The sequence below is a fragment of the Ictalurus furcatus genome, chromosome 3 (assembly GCF_023375685.1).
Source record: "Ictalurus furcatus strain D&B chromosome 3, Billie_1.0, whole genome shotgun sequence".
Classification (NCBI taxonomy): Eukaryota; Metazoa; Chordata; class Actinopteri; order Siluriformes; family Ictaluridae; genus Ictalurus; species Ictalurus furcatus.
Window position 1 is genome coordinate 9,775,120 of NC_071257.1, and position 23,146 is coordinate 9,798,265.

A 23,146-nucleotide genomic window follows, 5' to 3' on the forward strand; every position below is an offset into this window, starting at 1 on the left:
AAGTAACGTAATGAGTACATCTCCCCTGTGCCACGCACAGACCAACTAATCAATAATGTGATTCGTTGACAACTATTTTCATAATCGATTATTATCAATTAGTTGTTGCAGTTCTAATATAATATAACAGTAAAACTACTACATTATTGTGTTAGATGAAAAAAGCGTATAGCATAGCCATTACAAATAGTGGCTTTAGAAAGAAAGATTTGTGAACTCTTTAAAATTTTCTATATATCAGCATAAATATGACCTAAAACATCATCCCTTATTATTAGAATTACACTGATGTTTTTCCCGCTATCGGGCGATAGTTTCAAAACATCCGATGATCAGGGCCGATTATATCCTGTCAATCAAAAGATGGCAGGAAAATACATCGATTTCATGCTGTGCGTGAAGATGATGTCTCTTGTGTGGACTGATGACAAAACTGCAGTTTGTAAGCATTTGTAAGTTTGTTATCATCAAAAAAAGTTTATTATATACTACCAGTTTAATGTTCAATGATTAAGTAGAAATGCTTTTGTTTGTGGTGAGTGAATGTGAGCCTGAATGTGAGGAGGTTTTTTTTTTTTTTTTTTTTTTTTTTTAGAATTCAATCAATTAATTCTGTTAATATGAATTAATAACATACAATAAGTTAAGAAATCTTACTTTAATCTTCAGAATTTAGTTAATGTTAATTTGAGTAATGTGTTTTCTGTTTATGAGACCAGTTACTGTGAAACAACTTGTTGAAATGGAGAGAATAAAGTTTTTTATTTGCATTTCCTTCAGAATTGTGGAATTAATTATTATTCATTTAAAAGAAGGCATAAAGGGCTGAACTGTCAATGTCGGTATCGGCTGATATCACTCTGGATAATCCGGTTATCGTATCGACTGAGAAATTTAGTTTCAGTGCATATCTATTTATTATACAGAAGTCCTAAAATAGACAAAAAGATCCCAATTAAATAAATGAGACACATTATTATACTTCATTTATTTGTTGAGGAAAATGATCCAATATTACATCTGTGAATGGCAAAAGTATGTGAAACTCTATGATTATCAGTTAATTTGAAGGTGAAATTAGAGTCGGCTGTGTTCAATCAAAAGGATGACAATCGGGTGAGCACACTGTTTTATTTAAAGATCAGGGGTCTATCAAAGTCTGATCTTCACAACACGTTTGTGGAAGTGTACCATGGCACAAATAAAGGATATTTCCGAGGACCTCAATTCAGTTTTTTTTGTATAACGCTTTTAACAATGGACATTGTCCCAAAGCAGCTTCACAAACATATATAATATATAAAACATTCAGGATATAGATTTTAAATGTATGAATTTATCCCTAATGAGCAAGCAAGAGGCGACTATGGCAAGGTAAACTCCCTGAGGTGATATGTGGAAGAAACTTTGAGAGGAACCAGACTCAAAAGGGAATACATCCTCATCTGGGCAACACGGGATAGTGCAATTATAAATGAATCCCTTCTATAAATGTGCTAATACTACATGATCAAATAGTGCATCAGATAGTGTGTAACCAGGAAATTCATTACAGTTTTTATTTGAAATCTGTTTTGTTGAACTTATTCTCTGTTCACTGACGGAAACTTGAGTGCAAAACTGTTCGGGGCAGTTGTAGTCCTAAACCATCATAGCATAACTGTTCATATGAATTGAGGTCCAAAGCCATCTTTATAGTTTTTATAATAATAATATGTTTAATTTATACAGTGCCTTTCCAGAGCACAAGGACGCTTTACAATAGTAATACAGTGATACATAAACAATGAACAATCATGGACAAATACAAAATTTGAAAAGCAATGAGCAATCAAACACAGAAAATGAAATACACAGTACAGATAGTACAGTTGCTGAGAAAAATGCATAGTAACAGACTAGGACAGATAACACTGAAAAAAACAGATACATTTTTAATTGGGATTTGAACTCTGAGATGGATGAGATGTTGCAAAGAGACAGAGGGAGTGAATTCCAGATTTTTGGTGCAGCTACACTGAAAGACCTGCCACCCATAGTAGAGAGATGAGATCTAGGGACAAAGAGGAGTCCAAGTCCAGAGGACCTGAGGGTTGGGTTGTACAGGAGAAGCAGTTCGCTAAGATAGAAAGATGCCAAACTGTGAAGTGATTTATATTTGAGCAGGATTATTTTAGATTTATTGCGAAATGAAACCGGTAACCAATGCACTTCAGACAGGATTGGAGTAAAGTGAGCTGAGTTTTGAATATATTGCAACCTAGCAATAGAATTAGCAGGTAAACCAATGAGGAGAGCATTGCAATAGTCAAGACGTGAGGATATAAATACATGAACCAGTGTTTCAGCGTCTTTGATGCTAATGAAGGGACAGAGGCGAGCAATGCGACGAAGGTGAAAGAAACCAATTTTAGAAAAAGAGTTTGTGAGCTTCAAAAGTGAGGGAGGGATCAAAGATGATGCCTAAATTTTTTTTACAGTAATAGATAGTGCTCTCATTAAACCATCAATGTCACAAGGAAGGTCATAAAGGATATTTTTAGTAAGCCATTAATGTCTAAACTGCTGGCAACAAAAGTGAGTACACCCTTAAGTGAAAATGTCCAAATTGGGCCCAAAGTGTCAATATTTTGTGTGGCTACCATTATTTTCCAGCACTGCCTTAACCCTCTTGGGCACCAGAGCTTTTCAGCTCACCAGAGCTTCACAGGTTGCCACTTGAGTCCTGTTCCACTCCTCCATGACGACATCACAGAGCTGGTGGATGTTAGAGACCTTGTGCTCCTCCCCCTTCTGTTTGGGGATGCCCCACAGATGCTCAATAAGGTTTAGGTCTGGAGACATGCTTGGCCAGTCCATCACCATCACCTTCACCTTCAGCTTCTTTAGCAAGGCAGTGTTTGTCTTGGAGGTGTGTTTGGGGTCATTATCATGCTAGAATACTGCTCTGCAGCCCAGTCTCCGAAGGGAGGGGGATCATGCTCTGCTTCAGTATGTCACAGTACATGTTGGCATTCAAGGTTCCCTCAATGAACTGTAGCTCCCCAGTGCCGGCAGCACTCATGCAGCCCCAGACTATGACACTCCCACCACCATCTTGTAGGCAAGACACACTTGTCTTTGTACTCCTCACCTGGTTGCCGCCACACACACTTGACACCATCTGAACCAAATAAGTTTATCTTGGTCTCATCAGACCACAGGACATGGTTCCAGTAATCCATGTTCTTAGTCTGCTTGTCTTCAGAAAACTGTTTGCGGGCTTTCTTGTGCATCGTCTTTAGAAGAGACGTGTGTGTATGGATGTATGGATGAATGTATGGATGGTTAAGGTCCAAGAACTGATCCCTGAGTGACACCTAATTTGAAAGATACAGTAGGCGACTTATAATCCTGCATAGAAATGTAGCACTGTCAGATAGGAAGTAAGCCAGGAACGAGCAGCACCCATGACACTAATATCCAAGAGGCGGAAGAGAAGTAAGTCATGACAGACAGTATCAAAAGCGGAAGTAAGATTGAGAAACAGAAGAATAGAAAGGGAACCGGAGTTGCTAGAAAGTAATAGGTAATTGACAACCCTTTCGAGGGCAGTTTCGGTACTATGAAGAGGACGAAAGCCAGATTGAAAGGGGTCAAAGAGATTATTTTGAGCAAAGGAAAGATTAGAGCTGGGAGGCAACCGTACTTTCCAGTATTTTAAGTAAGTTGGAGATAGGGCGAATATTGGAAAGAACAGTAGGGTCCAAGTTAGGTTTTTTAAGAACTGGAGTCACTGCTGCAGTTTTAAGTGGTAGAGGGAGAGATGCAGAAGCTAAACAGTTTATGAAGTGAGAATGGTCTGCACTTATGTAGCACTTCTATCCAAAGCGCTTTACACTGTGTCTCATTCACCCATTCACACACACTCACACACCGATGGTAGCAGAGCTGCCATGCAAGGTGTCTGAGTCCTGAACACTAATTGGAAGGCTGTTCCATAACTGTGGGGCTTTGTAAGAGGAAGCTCTTCCTCCTGCCGTAGCCTTCACTGTTTGAGGTACCAACAAATAGCCTGCACTTTTTGATTGATGTAGGTGTGATGGATCATAAAAGAGCAAAAGTAGCTTCTAAGCAGCTAAGGGCCTCTCTCACATTGGCTAATGTTAATGTTCATGAGTCCACCATCAGGAAAACACTGAACAACAATGTCGTGCAGGGCAGGGTTACAAGGAGAAAGCCACTGCTCTCCATAAAGAACATTGCTGCCCATCTTCAGTTTGCTAAAGCTCACATGGACAAGCCAGAAGTTGTTTTGTGGACCGATGAGACCAAAATAGAACTTTGTTTTAAATTCTCCAAACTTGGTTTGGAGAATGGAAAACACTGTATTCCAGCATGAGACCCTTATCCCATCTGTGAAATATGGTGGTGGTAATGTCATGTTTTGGGTCTTTTTTTATGCATCTGGGCCAGGACGGCTTGCTATCATTTGATGGAACAATGAATTCTGAATTATACCAGCAAATTCTAAAGGTAAATGTCAAGACATCTGTCTGTGAACTGAATCTCACGAGAAAGTGGGCCTTGCAGAAAGACAAGTCTAACCACACAAGTTATTCTACCAAAGAATGGTTAAAGAAGAATAAAGTTAATGTTTTGGAATTCCCAAGTCAAAGTATTGACCATAATTCAATATAAATGTTGTGGAAGGACCTGAATCAACCACCAACATCCCAAAGTTGATGCTGTTCTGTACTGAGGAATGGGCTAAAATTCCTCCATGCAGGACTGATCAACAGTTACCAGAAACGTTAGTTGCAGTTATTGCTGCATAAGGGGGTCACACCAGATACTGAAAGCAAAGGTTCACATACTTTTGCCACTTACAGATATGCAATATCGGATCATTTTCCTCAATAAATAAGTGACCAAGTATAATATTTTTGTTTCAATTGACTTGTGTGAAAATCTGATGATGTTTTAGGTCATATGTATGCAGAATGTAGAACATTCTAAAGGGTTCACACACTTTCAAGCATCACTGTATATTATTTTATTTGATTCAACATAGAATTTATTACATAAACATTTAGGTTGTACCGGAGGACACAATTTGAAATGCTTCCATCAACCCTCTTCCACCATATTAATAGGCCTACAGTCCACAGCAATCTACAGAAGCCAGTCCGTGTATGTTGCGTTCATTCGTTTTTTATTTCAAAATTGAAAAACATAATACAAATAAAGACACATTCATTATTTTTTTTGTTTTAATATTGATAATTGAATTTTTAATTAACTATGTTTAAAACCCATTTTTGCTCAAAAATGCTAAATATTTCAAATGTGCCCTTTTTTTTTTTTTATAGTTTCTTGCCGTCTTATTTTTAGAGTTGGAGTTATTTCATTTTGTGGCATGATGACAGAATATTCTGACATGGTATCGCAGCGCAAGTTGCCTAAGGCAGGGGTTCCCAAATTTTTCCAGGGCAAGGCCCGCCAAATGGCATTAACATTTGACCGAGGCCTCCCCTTTTGTAAGATGTCTTTAAAACACATTAAAAATACAGACTTCTGTATATAACCCCCTTTTTATGTTGATGTTTTGTCTGTTTAGCAACTAGAAATTTAGGTACAGCAAATGTGATTTCAATAGGTATTGTTACAAATAATGTTATTGTAATGCGCATATATATATATATATATATATATATATATATATATATATATATATATATATATATATATATATATATATATATATATATAATAAAAATCATGTATTTAATTATTTTTCACACCAAATTGTTGAGGCACCCTGGGCGCCCCCTGCCGCGGCCCCCACTTTGAAAACCACTGGCCTAAGGAATCGCCTGGCAATTTCACCCACTGAGTTAAAACATTGACGTTGTCCAAGCATGAATTAAAATGACATACAAACGTCATTTAAAAACACACATTTTTACATTCTTAATGCTGTAGCAGGCTCACAATGAGATGCACCTCACCTAAATGTTTTAGTGATATAATTAACCTAAAATTTTTTTTCACATTCCAAAAGTTGTAGTAGTACATTCCAAAAGTTGTACTAGTGACCAGACTGATGTACTACAGGTGAGCTTTTGCCAATATCGCCCTTTATACGAATACAATACTCAATTATATTATTATTATTATTATTTTTATTATTGTTAAGTTTTATTAATAAAGCACCTTTCCCAAGCTGAAGGTTTTTGTACAAGGAGATAATACATAAACACAGCAGCAAAGACATGCATCATACAGTACATACATACATATACTTTTTTTAATAGCTCAGGTATCTCATTGTGAGCCTACTAAAGCCTTTAGAAAGTAAAATGTGTGTTTATAAATAACTTTTGTGTGTTAATACTTAGGGCTGTGACGGCCATGACAACCGCACCACAGCGGTGATAGTGTGACACCTGCGGTAGTGTCACATCACACGCCACATTAATGTTTTTGCTTGAGTGGGCACTATGACAAGTACAAAATTTTGTATAAAAGTGTAATAATAATAACTACAGTTGGAATATAAATTTGTATTTATAGCCTACCATATAGTGGGAAATTTTCTATTAATATTCTATTTAAACAAATTATGTAATCATAAACAAACCCTTATATGATGATGTCTGTTAGTTTGGCACGGGTTTGCTTGAGCGCGGAAAAATCCAGTCAGGCAAATTTCTGCAATTTCACTTTGGGTTCTGCCGCTGCAATGGATCTTGTTAGGAAACCAAATGTTACATCGGCAATCTGGGAACATTTTGGATTTGTGCCTTACCAGAGAAATGTGCATGTGATTCACTCCATCTCTTTATGATCCACTTCTTCTTTGTGGGTCAATCACAATACTGTATCCCACAGCACCCTCAGGCTGTTACTCATTTCAACAACATGACACAACAAGGCTGTATTTGAGTTGTTTCGCTGATGGAAGTGCTAAAAATTTTAATTTTTTTATAATGACCCCAAACATACCTCCAAGACGACCACTGCATTGCTAAAAAAGCTGAGGGTGAAGGTGATGGGCTAAACCCTATTGAGCATCTGTGGGGCATCCCCAAACGGAAGGTGGAGGAGCACAAGGTCTCTAACATCCACCAGCTCTGTGATGTCGTCATGGAGGAGTGGAACAGGACTCCAGTGGCAACCTGTGAAGCTCTGGTGAACTCCATGCCCAAGAGGGTTAAGGCAGTGCTGGAAAATCATGGTGGCCACACAAAATATTGACACTTTAGGCCCAATTTGGACATTTTCACTTAGGGGTTTCACATTTTCACTCACTTTTGTTGCCAGCAGTTTAGACATTAATGGCTGTGTGTTGAGTTATTTTGAGGGGACAGCAAATTTACACTGTTAGCAAATATACAAGCTGTACACTCACTACTTTACATTGTAGCAAAGTGTCATTTCTTCAGTGTTGTCACATGAAAAGATATAATCAAATATTTACAAAAATGTGAGGGGTGTACTCACTTTTGTGAGATACTGTGTGTGTATGTGTGTGTGTGTGTGTGTGTGTGTGTATAATATATATATATATATATATATATATATATATATAAACATTTTTTAGCAAAAATTTGTTTTTAACATAGTTAATTAGTAATTTAATTTTCAATATTAAAGCAAAAAATAAGGAATGTGTCGTCATTTGTATTTCGTTTTTCAATTTTGAAGCTAAAAATGAATAAACACAGCATACACGGACTGAAGCCTTAAGAGGCCATGCATTATTTATTTTTCTCTATTGTTTTCTCGTGATCTCAACATAACAAAAGTTGTTTGATCACGTCATTTTATCACGAGAAAACTGCATGCCTTGTGAATGGGATTGGTGTTGCATGCATGTTGGAAGATGCCATCATCATCATAAATGTAATAATTACCTGCTATAGAGAGACTTTGTCAACAAAAAAGTGGGGTGTCCCATTCTCAAGTGTCGGACACTAATGTGGAAGTTGTCAGTCACTGAGGAACATGGAGCTATTTCAGCTTGAGTGAGTCTCTGATCAAAGTAAACCTTAATCTGTTCACCCATGATCTTTTGGGCCTTTTGGTGTTCCTAAATTCACCAGTTCATTGTTTCTTTTTAATAATGTACCAAATAGTGGACATGTATAAAGTGCTGTAATTCCTATACTATTCATCCTATTTGGATGTACATACCCTCATATTAAAGCTGAAAGGCTGTCCTTTGAGGTTATTGAGGTCAATTAATTTCAATAGACACTGATGTAGACAGCAAAAATAACAATAACTTTGTCAATGTCCAAATATTTATTTACCAGACTGTATGTGTAAGATGTACTACTGTAAGAAAAAGATGTCTATATGTTGAAATCATGTAAAGATGTTTATAATTAAAATTAATTTTCAAGATGTCCCAAATTACCATACATGGTTTTCTAATTTAGCACAGCATGGTTAATATAAATTGGGATAGTCAAAAGTCACCTTTTCAACAAATATTGATCTTCATAAAGTTCACAACTCCATACCTTGTAAATTCTGTTGAAATACTAATTACCTCTTTTGAGTGACTTTTTAAAAAATTGCTGTTTGACAGATACAATACAGACACCCCACCGAACCCCCCCCCCCCCCCCCAATTAGTTGGGAAAAATAATCGGCCAACTACTGTAATCAATTATGAAAATAATCGTTAATTGCAGCCATATAATGATGTAACCTTTACATGGCACACGTTATGTATGCTGGCCACACACTCTTCTTTTATTTCCTAATTGTGGCTGCAGCCTACACCCCTCCAAAGCCACAGCTAAAACTATCGTCAATTGTTTAAGGGGCATAGCATAGGATGATAGCATATTGCACTGGATTCACAAGCCTGGAGATTACTTTAGATAGCAAGTAATCAAAGCTACTACTAAAGCTAATTAATAAATAATTATGGGATATGTACTGGTAACAGGAAGAAATTATTTATGGAAACCAAAAGGTGTACAAGTAGTTGCAGTGGCAAGAGCGGCATGTAACAATCTGATCATTTGTTTTAAAAATGTACATTGGGTTAACTAATCCTGTGAAATCTGTGGGTTGTTTAGTGATGAATGCAATGACAGCAGAGGACTACAAAGAAACTTACTGGCCAAGGCTGGAAAAAGCAGTTGAACAGCTGCTGACTCAAAGCCCAGTGAAATATACATCTATCTCCTATGAGCAGATTTACAGGTTGGTGATTTTTCAGTTTATTTATGTTGCAGATGCACTTTAGTCAAAACCATCCATTTCCATAATTAAAATTTGGATGTTAAATCTCTAGGACCAGAGGCCTCATTTGTAAAACTTTGCATTGATACCAGAGTCAAAGTTTGTGTGCACACAAAAAACATGGAATGCACACACACACAAAAGAAGATTTATAAAACCTTGAGTACTCCGGCATGCTGTTTCCTCTTTATAAATCATCTTAAAAAAAAAGTGCACAAGTGAATGAGCCTCTTCTTTTGCACAGTTACTATCCACAAAAATCCATAAATGCTCTATGCAAATTACCTCATATACTTTATATTTATGTGGGGTGTCCCATTCATTTTTGAGTACAGTACTGGTGAAATTGCCAGAGAGAAAGGAGAAATGAGAAATTTTGGGGAATGTGAGGTGCAATTTTTTGTCTGCCATTCGTTGGACAATTTCCTTGCCAACGATGGTCTCCCCTTATTTGTTGCATGGCCTTCTAATAATGCCAGGAGAGCAATTGTGACGATAACAAAGACTCATTCAATGTAGCCCATTTATACTGTAGATCTGTGAATGTGTGCATTTGCAACTAAATAAATAAATACATACATACATACATACATACATACATACATACATAAATAAATAAACTCATCAGAACTGTTTAGGCTTCAATGCTTATAAGTAACCTATCTACAGTTATTCATATCAAATTTATGCAGTTCCTTAATGGATATGAAGTGTTCCCTGTGTGAGTGATGTTTTACATTTAGCTGTAATTGTCTACATATCCACGGGGTGTCATTGCTGTCTCAAAAATGTTGTATATGGATCTTGTCGTGGAAATTAGACAACACTCACAGACTCGTAATCTGAAGGTAAAAGGGTTATTACAGAAAGATGGTTAATACAGGATAGAATAAAGAAGGAAAGAATAATGAGAGTGCTCTGAAGCCCTTGTACTAAACCACTACTATATATACATGAAACACAGAGCATGACATAATTCTGTGTACCAATAAGAAGCAGTTGAGGCAGTTCAAACAGGCTTTGTTTTAGGATCTTGGATAGACGAACCTTGAACAGAACAACATGTTTGTGTCTCTGTAAGCAGATAAACATTCTGTACTGACCTCAGTGACATGACATGGCCTTCTTAGGCGTTATCCTCTGATGAGAATGAAATAGAACAAGAACAAAACTATTACAAAGTAAAAATGAGTAATTTCCCTCACATTTCCCCCATTTTATCATTACAAAATATGATAACTAAAATTAACAGAGAAATTACTATGTTGTGAATACATCAGAACTTCTGAATCTTTTCACGGAGTCATCATGGTCAAAGGAATATTTACAATAGACATGAAATGGAGGTCAATGGGTCATCATCGTCAGTGTCACTGGGAGAATCTGATACCCAGTCAGGTTTAGGATACAAGTCAGGTTGGTCATCATAAGGATAGTCATAATCAGATCATAATCAGTCTTTGTCAACATCAGCGTTTGGTCATTAGTGATTTCAACGAGCGTGAGAGACTGCTCCGAATGAGAGAAACAATACAAGGCAAAATGAGCAAGACAAGAAGAATTATTGCACCTAGTAGTAGACAGCCGGTTAATATCCACGAGCCCAATCCCCCGAGTACTGAGTTCAGCCAATCAAACCCCGTATCTCTAGTTTGCGGAGGGTTTTGTATCGCAGACTGCATGTGTTCAGTGATAGAATAATCATTATGTGTCTGTGTGACGAGGGGACGTGTGACGTTGTGTGGGTGTGTATATGCAGATCGTTGCTTGTGAGCGTAGGTCCTCCTAGAGGCCTCTTGATAGAGAATCACTTTCTAGTCCTCCTGTTGAAGTCCCGTCTTCTCCAGCTCAATGCTTGGCTCTGGCACCCTCCTACAGTGGCTGGCATGCATCCATGTGGCTCTCTGGTTGACTTTTACCATGGAGCGAGTGACGAAAAGGATCTAGAATGGCCCAGACCACTGTGGCTTGTTCCACCTGGTCCTGCGGAAGTCCTTGATCACGATCCACTCTCCGGGCTTCAGATCATGCAGCGAACCCGTGGCTGGAGCTGGAAGTGCTGCCTTTACCTGCTTGTGGATAGATTATAGAGCAGAGGACAGGGTTGCACAGTAATTTAACATTGCATCATCACATGCTGCAGCGTCAGGAAGAGGAGCTATCACAGGTCCAATTCCTGTGTGTGGAGGTCTCCCAAACAGTATCCCAAAGGGGCTAAGCCCATCCGAAGCCTCAGAACAGCATTTGCTCAGTCTGTTTTTTAGTGTCCCATTTTCTCTCTCTACCACCCCACCACTAGCTGGATGATATGCACAGTGCTGCTTTAAGTCACTACCCAAATATTCACCCACCTACTTAAGGGCATGGTTCACAAAAAGTGTGCCATTATCACTGGAGATTATCATTATCACTACCGCGTCTGAGTCCTGTTTGAATGTAGGGACGTGGCCTTCTCTACCTTCGAACCTCAACCCATGTTATGAGTTGCGCAAACAGTGTAAACAAATATTTATTTATTTATTTATTTTTTTGAGTAATTAGAGAAACCAATGCTTTATCACAGCTATCATTCCCCCTTTTGATGCATGGTCCCTGCCATGCATCAACTTTGAAGACAAGGACAGCCCTGGGGGCACCGCCAAACTCCGTCAACAACCATGCAGCCTGCTTTGCGCCACATAGCCTTTTCCCCGTCCGTAGCTCGTGCTTGGAGGTCTGAAAGTTGTAAAGAAGGAGTGATTATTTTCTTTTGAGATTTGGAACCATAGATGCAGCTGCTTGCTTTGCTGCACTGTCTGCTTGAGCGTTTCCTAGGAGAACAGGGTCTAATTTCTTAGTGTGTGCATCACATTTGCATACTGCAATAGTTTTGGGGAGTATGACTGCGTACAGTAGCTCAGAGACTAGTTTGTGGTGGGCTATGTGTGTTCCTGAACTCGTCAGGAAGTTCATGTGTTTCCAAATTGTCCTGTACTCATGTACTACCTAAAAGGCGTATCTACTGTATATGTAGATATTTACTGACTGTCCCTCAGCATGTCTTCATGCTGCTATGAGAGCATATAGTTCAGCTGCTTGTGCTGAAAGGTTTGAGGGGAGACTTCCTGACCGACCGTCTCGTGTGCGGTTACTACTGCATAGCCCACTCAATTTTTATCTGTCTCTTGGTCACGTGACGCTGACCTATCCACAAAGAGGATCAGATCTGGGTTTTCCAATGGAACGTCCTTCAGGTCGACTCTAGGGGAGCAGAGTTCGTTAGTCAGTACAACACAGTCATGTGGTTCCCCGTCTCCCTCTATTGGAAGAAGAGTAGCAGGGTTAAGGACAGCACATCGTTTAATAGTGACATTCGGCATGTCTAGTAGTATAGTGTTATGGTGCAGCCACCGTTGGGTGGACAGGTGTGAGGTTTTCTGTTCAAGTAGGAGTAACAACACCTCATGTGGAACCAAGAGGTTCAATTCTGTGTAACCTACCAAGTCTCTGGATCCCATCACAGCTTTCTCAGCTGCTGCTACTGCACGTACACACGGGAAACTCTGCAGCGACTGGAGCCAACTTACCTGAGAATGAGCTGTCCTACCTGTTGCATATGCCATCTCTTTGAGCGGTGCTTCTAGAATGGTATGTTTAGAATGAAAGATCTTCGATATGAACACTTATAGTATCTCACAAAAGTGAGTACACCCCTCACATTTTTGTAAATATTTGATTATATCTTTTATATATATATATATATATATATATATATATATATATATATATATATATATATCTTTTATATATATATATATATATATATATATATATATATATATATATATATATATATATAAAATATTATGATGTGACAACACTGAAGAAATGACACTTTGCTACAACGTAAAATAGTGAGTGTACAACTTGTATAACAGTTGTAACTCAACACACAGCCATTAATGTCTAAATCGCTGGCAACCAAAGTGAGTACACCCCTAAGTGAAAATATCCAAATTGGGCCCAAAGTGTCAATTTTTTGTGTGGCCACCATTATTTTCCAGGACTGCCTTAACCCTCTTGGGCATGGAGTTCACCAGAGCTTCACAGGTTGCCACTGGAGTCGTCTTCCACTCCTCCATGACGACGTCACGGAGCTAGTGGATGTTACAGACCTTGTGCTCCTCCACCTTCCATTTGAGGATGCCCCATAGATGCTCAATAGGGTTTAGGTCTGGAGACATGCTTGGCCAGTCCATCACCTTCACCCTCAGCTTCTTTAGCAAGGCAGTGGTCATTATCATGCTGGAATACTGCCCTGCGGCCCAGTCTCCGAAGGGAGGGGATCATGCTCTGCTTCAGTATGTCACAGTACATGTTGGCATTCAAGGTTCCCTCAATGAACTGTAGCTCCCCAGTGCTGGCAGCACTCATGCAGCCCCATGACACTCCCACCACCATGCTTGACTGTAGGTAAGACACACTTGTCTTTGTACTCCTCACCTGGTTGCAGCCACACACGCATGACACCATCTGAACCAAATAAGTTTATCTTGGTCCCATCAGACCACAGGACATGGTTCCAGTAATCCATGTCCTTAGTCTGCTTGTCTTCAGCAAACTGTTTGCGGGCTTTCTTGTGCATCATCTTTAGAAGAGGCTTCCTTCTGGGATGACAGCCATGCAGACCAATTTGATGCAGTGTGCAGCGTATGGTCTGAGCACTGACAGGCTGACCCCCCCACCCCTTCAACCTTTGCAGCAATGCTGGCAGCACTCGTCTATAAATACGTCTATTTCCCAAAGACAACCTCTGGATATGACGCTGAGCACGTGCACTCAAGTTCTTTGGGTGACCACGGTGAGGCCTGTTCTGAGTGGAACCTGTCCTGTTAAACCGCTGTATGGTCTTGGCCACCGTGCTGCAGCTCAGTGTCAGGGTCTTGGCAATCTTCTTATAGCCTAGGTCATCTTTATGTAGAGCAACAATTCTTTTTTTTCAGATCCTCAGAGAGTTCTTTGCCATGAGGTGCCATGTTGAACCTCCAGTGACCAGTATGACGGAGTGTAAGAGTGATGACACCAAATTTAACACACCTGCTCCCCATTCACACCTGAGACCTTGTAACACTAACAAGTCACATGACACCGGGGAGGGAAAATTGGGCCAAATTGGGGTTGTACTCACTTTTGTTGCCAGCGGTTTGGACATTAATGGCTGTGTGTTGAGTTATTTTGAGGGGACAGCAAATTTGCACTGTTACACAAGCTGTACACTCACTACTTTACATTGTAGCAGAGTGTCAGTTCTTCAGTCTTGTCACATTAAAAGATATAATCAAATATTTACAAAAATGTGAGGGGTGTACTCACTTTTGTGAGATACTATACCTAGGATAGAGAGAACTTGTTTCTTCGTCAGAGGCTTGGGAATCTTCTGGATTGCAGATACTCTTTCAGTGGAGAGTTTCTTTCCCTCTTTTCCCTTACAGAAATGTGATGACCCAACAAATCTCACTTCTTGTTGTACATACTGTAATTTGGAGAGACTGGCTTTGTGTCCCTCTTTGGCAAGATTCTGCAATAATTTAATGGTGTCAGTTTCACACTGTGCCCTGGAGAAAGTGGTAGAGGTGCTAAGCTGCCCTTTAGCATTTGGTTGTATATCGTTAGTGACTCTCAATACCCTTAACACTAGCGAGTGACAGTGTAAGGACGTCCGTCAAATATTAATGCAAACGGAAACTTATTGTCTTTATCAAGAGATATACTGAAAAAACGCATTAGCTAAATCTATGACTGAAAACCATTCGCTATTTGCTGGAACCTGGCTTAATATAGTGTAAGAATTTGGCACGTCTGGAGCTGTCTGTTTGACTGCTGCATTAACCGCTTGCAAATCTTGTACAAATCTCCATTCATCAGGTTGCAGGATTTTTTTTTTGCTTCTCACCCTGGATATATTGGAGTGCGCACTGACGAATCAGGACAGGGAACAATGACCCCTGCCTTCAATAATGAATTGAAATCTGGTCTATTGCCCTCAGTAGCTTCTGATTTAAGAGGGTATTGAGATTGTCTGGGCCTAAAGTCAGATTTGGGCATGATCACGACTGGTGGTGCACTTCTAATCAGGCCTATGTCATGTTTCCCTTGGGCCCACAGCCTGAGAGGCACCTTCTTCAATTGTGGGTGTGTCTCTAGGGGTGTGGGGCTTGTCCCAAGGTTCAGAAACATTCCCTTGTCATGACATATTACATCCAGGTTAACCTTGCACATTTCCAGAAAGAATTTTTTTTTTTTTTATATAAACTTCCAGAGTTAGGCTGTACCAAATGTTGGCGGTGGGTTTCTGTTCCCAATCTGTAATTTTCCCACTCTCACATAATCTGACCCACAGTCCCACGTCTTCCTACTGTTTGTTGTTTATTTTGACTAATGAGACTTGAGGCGCTGATTCTGGGACAAAAAAATACATGCAACTGCGTGTCACTCAATTTGACTGAACATGCACAAAATTTGTCACAGCAGCATAGGTACAGCTCTTCACTTTCTGGGATTTCCATAAACCATTCTTTCTCAAAATTAAAGTCTCTTCCTTCATGCACTTGCGCTGAGCAATGAAGGGCAGAGGACAAAATAAAATCAACATAGTTGTCCTTCATCTTATCATGTGCCAACGTCAACAAATGAGCACAGGCTCTAGGCTTGTTATGCATGGACCATTGATAAACACAGAGCTCTGTTTCTCTAACAAATGGAGTTCCCAATGATGAGTCATCAGTTATTGTTACTCCCTGAGGTGAGGACATAAAATTTAAGTGTAAAACACACAGTAAATTGACTGGACATGAAGACAAAATTAGGAATTGGTGGGTTACTCTTTTCCCATTTTCACATCCACAAACTAGCGGTCCAGAGAAACGTTCTACTACTGAATGTCCTCTCACACCCATGGAGCGCAGTGACCATGAACTCATTTTCGGGAATTCTTTTAATTCGCAGAGTTTTATTACTGAATACTCCTGAATCTACCAAAATGTGACACTTTGCCCATTAACTACAAGAGATATACATGGTAACTGTGTAAAAGGAGAGGCATTATACTTTAAAAGTTTAAGGGTCATGACTGGTTCAGACATTTGTGAATTGTCAGTCTGACTAATGGTGGATGTGGGTGTGTGCATATATTCCTGTTCTTTGTGAGCTAACTGATTGTTTGGGTGTCTGATGTCACCTCTTCTGTTCCCAGGTGCCTCACCCTTCCCTTATCTCTGCCCGTCAGTTCGCTTCTGCTCTGGACAGTCTCTTGCAAAATGTCCAATTTTTCCACAGTTGTAACAGTTTAATCCTGGTCCATAGCCCTGACGGCCGGGTCTTTCTCGTCTGCGTGCTTTTGGTCTTCCTCTCCTCTCCATCTTTCTTTCCTTTGCCTCTCGTAGGAGCTTCTCCGCATGGATTGCATACCTTTCCACTTGTGTGAGGTTTCTGGTGTCCCAGGTGATACATTGTTGTTTGACTATAGCGGCAATTTCTGGTTTAATGCCGTTCATAAAGCTATTTCTGAGATGTGCCTCCCATGCTGTGATGGCCGCCTGCCCATCTGCCAGAGCGTCGGGTTTCTCCAAGCCTGAGTTTGCGTCGTGGACCTCAGTGAGCCGACACAGGTACTGTGATACAGTCTCTGAGTCGTCTTGTTTACACATCGCTATTTTTGTCATGTCAGTCGCACAGGAAAGGTGTTCGTCAGCCTCTGCTGGAGCGCCATGATTTGTTCTCTGTACCTTGCCTTGACTCCATTATCCCACTGTGGGTTGATCAGGTGGACATAGTTCTCTGGGAATTTACATGAAACCTTGACCCAGTCCGTGCCAAGTTTCGCCATGAGCAGTTGTCCTAGTTCATGAGTTGTGGGTCTGAATTCTCTGCACAATATGTGAAGTTCATCCCCAAACTGTCATCCCCCTACTTCGTGGAGCGCCGGCAGATGCGTCATGCTGCTCCTGATGAATTCCAATGTCCAGGGTCTGTGAACTAGCATAGGGCCTCCTTCTCTGGCCACTTCTAGCATTGGGGCATTTACCACGGCATGCACTGTCCCTTCTCTGTCTGATTTTGTTGGTCTGAAGCCCTCAGGCAGCAATGTTGTTGGTCCCTACACTTGGGATCTCGTGTGTACCACCACCGGTGAAGACAGGACGGCTGGCGCATAGTTCGGTCGGGGTTGGCGGCTCAGTTCTGACCGGTTCGGATGGAGTGGAGTAGGCTGGGCCGCTTCATCGTGAGGAGGTGCCTCTGAAACTGCAGGTTCCTCCCTCCTTACTGGCTGTGGGCGTCGTAGTGGGGGTGGAGTCCAGGTCGGGATCCACTTTCTGCAATTTAGCACACTGAGAAATAGATGAGGGCCCTGCCTGACATTTTTTCTCTCTTTTATGTACCTCGCTCTGCCACTGCCTCTGCAAATGCCTTCCAGTCAGCCAAAAAATGCACTTCGCTCTTTGTTGTAGGGGTTTCTCTCTCCTTTGTCTCTAAATTAAGTTTCGGTTGTTCTAACTGTCTGAGGCTAAAACTACCTTTTTCAGGAAAAGCACATTCTTTAACCCATACATCATATTGATTCAAACATCCTTCCCCATAATTCACACGCATAAACATGATATTAGGATCAACATATGAGCACCCTGTACATACCATAGCATGTGTCTCAGGATGTGCTTTGCTACATATTTTTATATATATATATATAATATATACCCGTCGGTATATATCTTCGTTTTGAAGCTGTGATCTAAGAAACACCAATATCTCTGCCGTCGAAGGCGAAGTTCCCGGAACTTCTTATAAGAAATCGCTCAATGTAATACACACATTTCTTATATCATTGACTCCCTTCCATACAGACAGCAATACACAATGACTTCATAAAATTTACCTTAAGGCTGTTTTTTGATGATTTCTACTGGTCAGTGGTAAGGCTGCGTCGGTCTTTCGCTCTGCACAACAAAGGGAAAACCGCCTGTATCAACATGGATTTCAGGGTGAAACTTTTCCATGAGCGTCCTCCGGTTTGCTTGTCCAGACAAGCTGAAAAGACTCGCGCAGCCCAGCCAGGAGACTCGTCCTCTGAAGGTAAAAAGGTTTATTACAGAAAGATGGTTAATACAGGATAGAATAAAGCAGGATAGAATAATGAGAGTGCTCTGAAGCCCTTGTACTAAACCACTACTATATATATAAAATGCAGAGCATGACATAATTCTGTGTACTGATAAGAAGCAGTTTGAGGCCGTTCAAACAGGCTTTGTTTTAGGATCTTGGAAAATGTTTAGACGAGCCTTGAACAGAAGAACATGTTTGTGTCTCTGTAAGCAGATAAACATTCTGTACTGATCTCAGTGACATGACATGGCCTGGTCTTCTTAGGCATTATCCTCAGATGAACATGAACAAGAACAAACTTATTACAAAGTAAAAATGAGTAATTTCCCTCACACAAGTTGATGATTTTGCTGAAGAGATCAATGAAGATAGTTCGGTCTCTCTAAGGGGAGTAAAACATTCTAAATGTTGATCTGATATTGCTATATTATCATCTATAGGGTTAGTTATAATACTGTCTGGTTTTAATTTAATAGCCTGAATTTCACATCTAATATTTTCAACATTACCAATGAAAAATTTAATAAAATCTTCGCTACTATGTAATGATTGAGCGCTTCTTTCTGTAGTGGTTTTATTCCTAGTTAATTTTGCTACTGTGTTGAATAGAAATCTCGAATTGTTTTTGTTATCTCCTATTAAGGTGGAGAGAGAGAGACTTTTCTAGCATCACTAACAGATTTTCTATAGTACAGGAGGCTCTGCTTCCATACGACCAATTTGGTTTGATGCCATTTACGTTCTAATTGTAGAGTGGTTCGTTTTTAAGGTACGAGTTTTATCGTTATACCGGGGTGTTAGCTTTTTCTCTCAAATTATTCTTCTTTTGAGTGGAGCCACTCTATCTAGCGTGTAGCGGAGCGTTGACTCTAAACATTCAGTCGCCTGATCAAGTCCTAAGGGATCAGATGGTGATCCAAATCTAATTGATATTTCTGGGAGGTTATTGATGAAGCTTGGTGCAGTAGCTGATGTGAATGTATGTTTTACGTTAGCGTAGCGAGGTGCAAATATTATGATCAATACGTAATATGAACGAGATAAGATAATGGTCTGAGACAACTTCAGACTGCGGAAAAATTACAATATTTTCTATATTTAAACCGTATGTTAGTATGAGGTCAAGAGTGTGACCACCATTACGAGTAGGTCCGATTACGCTCTGATTGACCCCTACAGAATCTAAGATGGACACAACTGCTGTTCTCAGTGGGTCTTCTGGGTTATCAAAATGAATATTAAAATCACCAACGATTAACGTGTTATCTACAGAAACAACCAGGTATATGGCCCTGGGGGTTTGTAAATAATAATTAGAGGAATTGACTTGTTTTTCGTGGCTTCTTTTGAAAAAGAATTTCAAAAGAATTAAATTTATGACTAGGTTTTTGTGTGACGCCTAGATTTTGACTATGGATGAGACCAACACCTCCTCCTCTACCAGTTGAACGAGGCTGATGTACATAACTGTATCCAGGAGGACTGGCTTCATTTAATGTTATGTACTCGTTTGGTTTAATCCAAGTTTCTGTTAAACACATTAAATTACATTCCTGATTAGTAATGATTTCGTTAACAATAAGAGCCTTAGAAACAAGAGATCTAATGTTTAATAGTCCTAGCTTCAGATCAAAGGTGGTGGATGTGCATTTGGTATGATCTAATTTTATGTTAATTAGGTTACTAAAACAGACTTTCTGAAATTTTCTATGTATTTGTATAGCTCGGGGAACAGACACAGTCTCTATAGTATGCATTACAATTTCACCTTTCAGCATGACAATGGCCCAAAGCATACATCCAAATCAACAAAGGAATGGATTAACCAAAAGAATATCAATGTGCTTGAATGGCAGAGGCAGAGCCCAGACCTGAATCCAACTAAAAATGACTTGAAGAAGCCTTGGAGATGCCCTCACAATTTCTATGGCCCTAGAAAGTTTTTGGTAGAAAAAGGGGGAAATATTGCTAAGTTATATTGCGAACCTTGTGGTGTAATAAAATCATAAGGTGCTTCAACAAAGTTTTAGTTTAGGGGTGAGCACACTTATGCAACTAGGTTAACTTTTTTATTATTATTATTTATTTAATCCATCCCCAACCCCCCCCCCCCCTAAAAAAAGTGTCTGATCATTTTTCACTTTGCTGTATTTGTATACTTTGCAATTTCACATTAAAAGATCTGACGTGATTTATCTTCGTGTCATTTATTTACTTCAGAAAAACCTGCCATTTTAACAGGGGAGTGTAGACTTTGTATTTGCATTATACTTGTACAATTGAAGTGTTGCTCATAATGTTTACAATGTACAGAGCAATGTAGTTACACTTTTATAATTTTGACCTTAATTAAGTTGACAAATTCTTGCCCGATATTGGCTCGAGCAACTAGCAAGTCCAGTGCTATTGTCTTAAAAGTTCGATGTTAGTCAACATGACATATTGTGATGTCATTCATGTTTACATGTTGGGTTATGACTAAAAGGAGAACATTTACATTTTTGCCTTTGAACCCATTAATATTACAATTCAAATTCTGTTAAAGCAGGACAATTTATTCTGACAATTGGTGCTAATATATTTCCAAAACATGGACTATGTGTTTGTTGTAGGGATGTCACGATACCAAAAATCTAGTAGTCGGTACCGATACCACCAAAAGTACGCGATACCGAGGGGAGGGGGAGAGAGAATATTAGTTATCAAACACTGACTACGTTTACATGGACAGCAGTAATCTAATTATTGACCTTACTCTGATTAAGATAATAATGTGATTAAGGTGTTTACATGAGTAGCTTTTAGAATACTCCTGTCATGTTCCCGTTTTACATGTTTTAGAACATAATTAGTTTAACAGCCTGCGTCATTACGTCACCGCACCACGCCGTCCGACGTCCCTCCAGAATTTCACGTATCAACATACAGTTCTTCTTCGTTATGGTACTGTATACAGTTTTGGGTGTTTTTATTAAATTTTTTTCCGAACACTTTAAGTGCAGTTAATTATTTGTCATGCTATACGTGCTAATAGACAACTGCTTGAAGCCATGGGCTGCGTCTCAAACCGCGTACTTAGCATCTATATAGTAGCCGAGATACATGTATTTTTCCCCACTACAAGCCTATAGTAGGAAACTATGCGGTTTGGGACCCAGCTGAACTCTCTTCTTTGCCGTAAAATGTAAAACTGCCATGTGTGATCGTGTCCTGTCGCAAAATGCGGTGAAAACTCTCACGCGACATTCATAATGTGATTAAGGTGTTTACATGTCTGTAATACACGTCCATAATGCGACTAAAACAGGAGTACTCCACCTGTCGTAATTCGATTAGAGCTTAATTTGAGTACGACCTTAATTAGATTAAGGCAAGTAAAAATTGCTGTTTACATGGTAGTTTCTTAATCAAAGTATGGTCTTAATCGGGTTAAGAGTGGATTATTGTTGTCCATGTAAACGCAGCTACTGTCTGACAATGAGTGGAGGTGCACTCCTAAGCGTGCACACACACACACACACACACACACACACACACACACACACACACCTTATACTATGAATGCAAGCATTAGTTTAAATTCACTGATATGGTGGCAGGTCAAAAAGATTTATTAAAGGCATGAACATTTGAATAATTATTAGTGACATTAGGCTACATCTTGCTGACAGGACACGGGCTGAATGGCGATGCATGGTGGCCCATTCGGAGGTAGTTTATAACATTGCAATGTGTTAGCGTTGTTAACAAATAACAGGCTATCGCTAACATTACATGGAGCATAATGTTAGCTGGTTTCATGGCAACAATGCTAGCTGCCTCAAACAAACATAATATAGGACCGTCTTTCAGGTGCTTTGCCAAATTCCAGGTGTTTCCTCGCTTTGTTTTAAATGAACGATAGCATCGGTTGCACACTGGAAACCGATACTAGCTTTCCTCTCTTTTCCTCTCAATGAGTCGGGGGGGAGCTAAACTTGTTAAGCTAAGCTAATCTTCTGTAGTTTTGCCCATGTGCTTGTAGACGTTCTTCTTCTTCTTCACCACTTGTGGACCGACTAGAACATTTGTGAATATTTGCCGCCCCCATCAGGTCCGGAAGAATTGCAACCTCAGTACCTCCATTAGACCCGGTTCCAATGCTAGTGCAGAAAAACAAGTACCGTCACATTTTAGGAATGTTGGTACCGACCTGGTACCGAAGTATCGGTTGTCGTGACATCCCTAGTTTGTTGTATTAGTGTGTTTGACCACCATCATTTTTGTTGCAAATCTGACAAAATGCTTCCTTCATTAGAGTCATAAAGCCAATATTAGTCGTTTTTTTATTTTTATTTTTAGGCACAATTAACATTAGAACATTTTTATCATGTTCTCAGCCAGTCTATGGAAATATAAATATAGCCATGGGAAAAAAGAAAGCACACCCTTGTTCTATTCTGTGTTTTGTTTTTCATCAGGGCCTAATTAACAATTATTTGGTCATCACCATCTTCTGTAAACAACCAAATAACCTCACGCGGCAACAAAAAACACAACGGATTTCAATATATAGTTGCTTTTCCACAAAAAGTAAACAAACATTCAGAAAGGTGGGAAAAATAAGTACAAACTTCCTACTTCCACAATCATTAAGAGAGTAATTAGCAGCCAGGTGTTACTTATGAAATGCACAAGATTTTTCATCATCAAGAAGTGTAACTACCTCTATAAAAACAGAACTTTGGGCAGTGTGATGTTCTGGAAGGAAGTGAGAAGAATTGTT

The 23,146-nt window shown here is 39.6% G+C and overlaps 1 protein-coding gene across 5 annotated transcripts in view; it reads left to right on the forward strand.

Moving 5' to 3' along the window:
- Nucleotides 1–23,146, forward strand: part of cacul1 (CDK2 associated cullin domain 1) — a 44,501-nt gene that overhangs the window by 10,601 nt on the left and 10,754 nt on the right. For all 5 annotated transcript variants that reach the window (XR_008385533.1, XM_053620708.1, XM_053620707.1 and 2 more), the window contains exon 2: nucleotides 9,078–9,204. Coding sequence is in view for 4 of the 5 variants with exons in the window: in XM_053620708.1 (XP_053476683.1) it covers nucleotides 9,078–9,204 (127 nt within the window). In the remaining variant the exon portion in view is untranslated. The remainder of the gene's footprint in view (nucleotides 1–9,077; nucleotides 9,205–23,146) is intronic.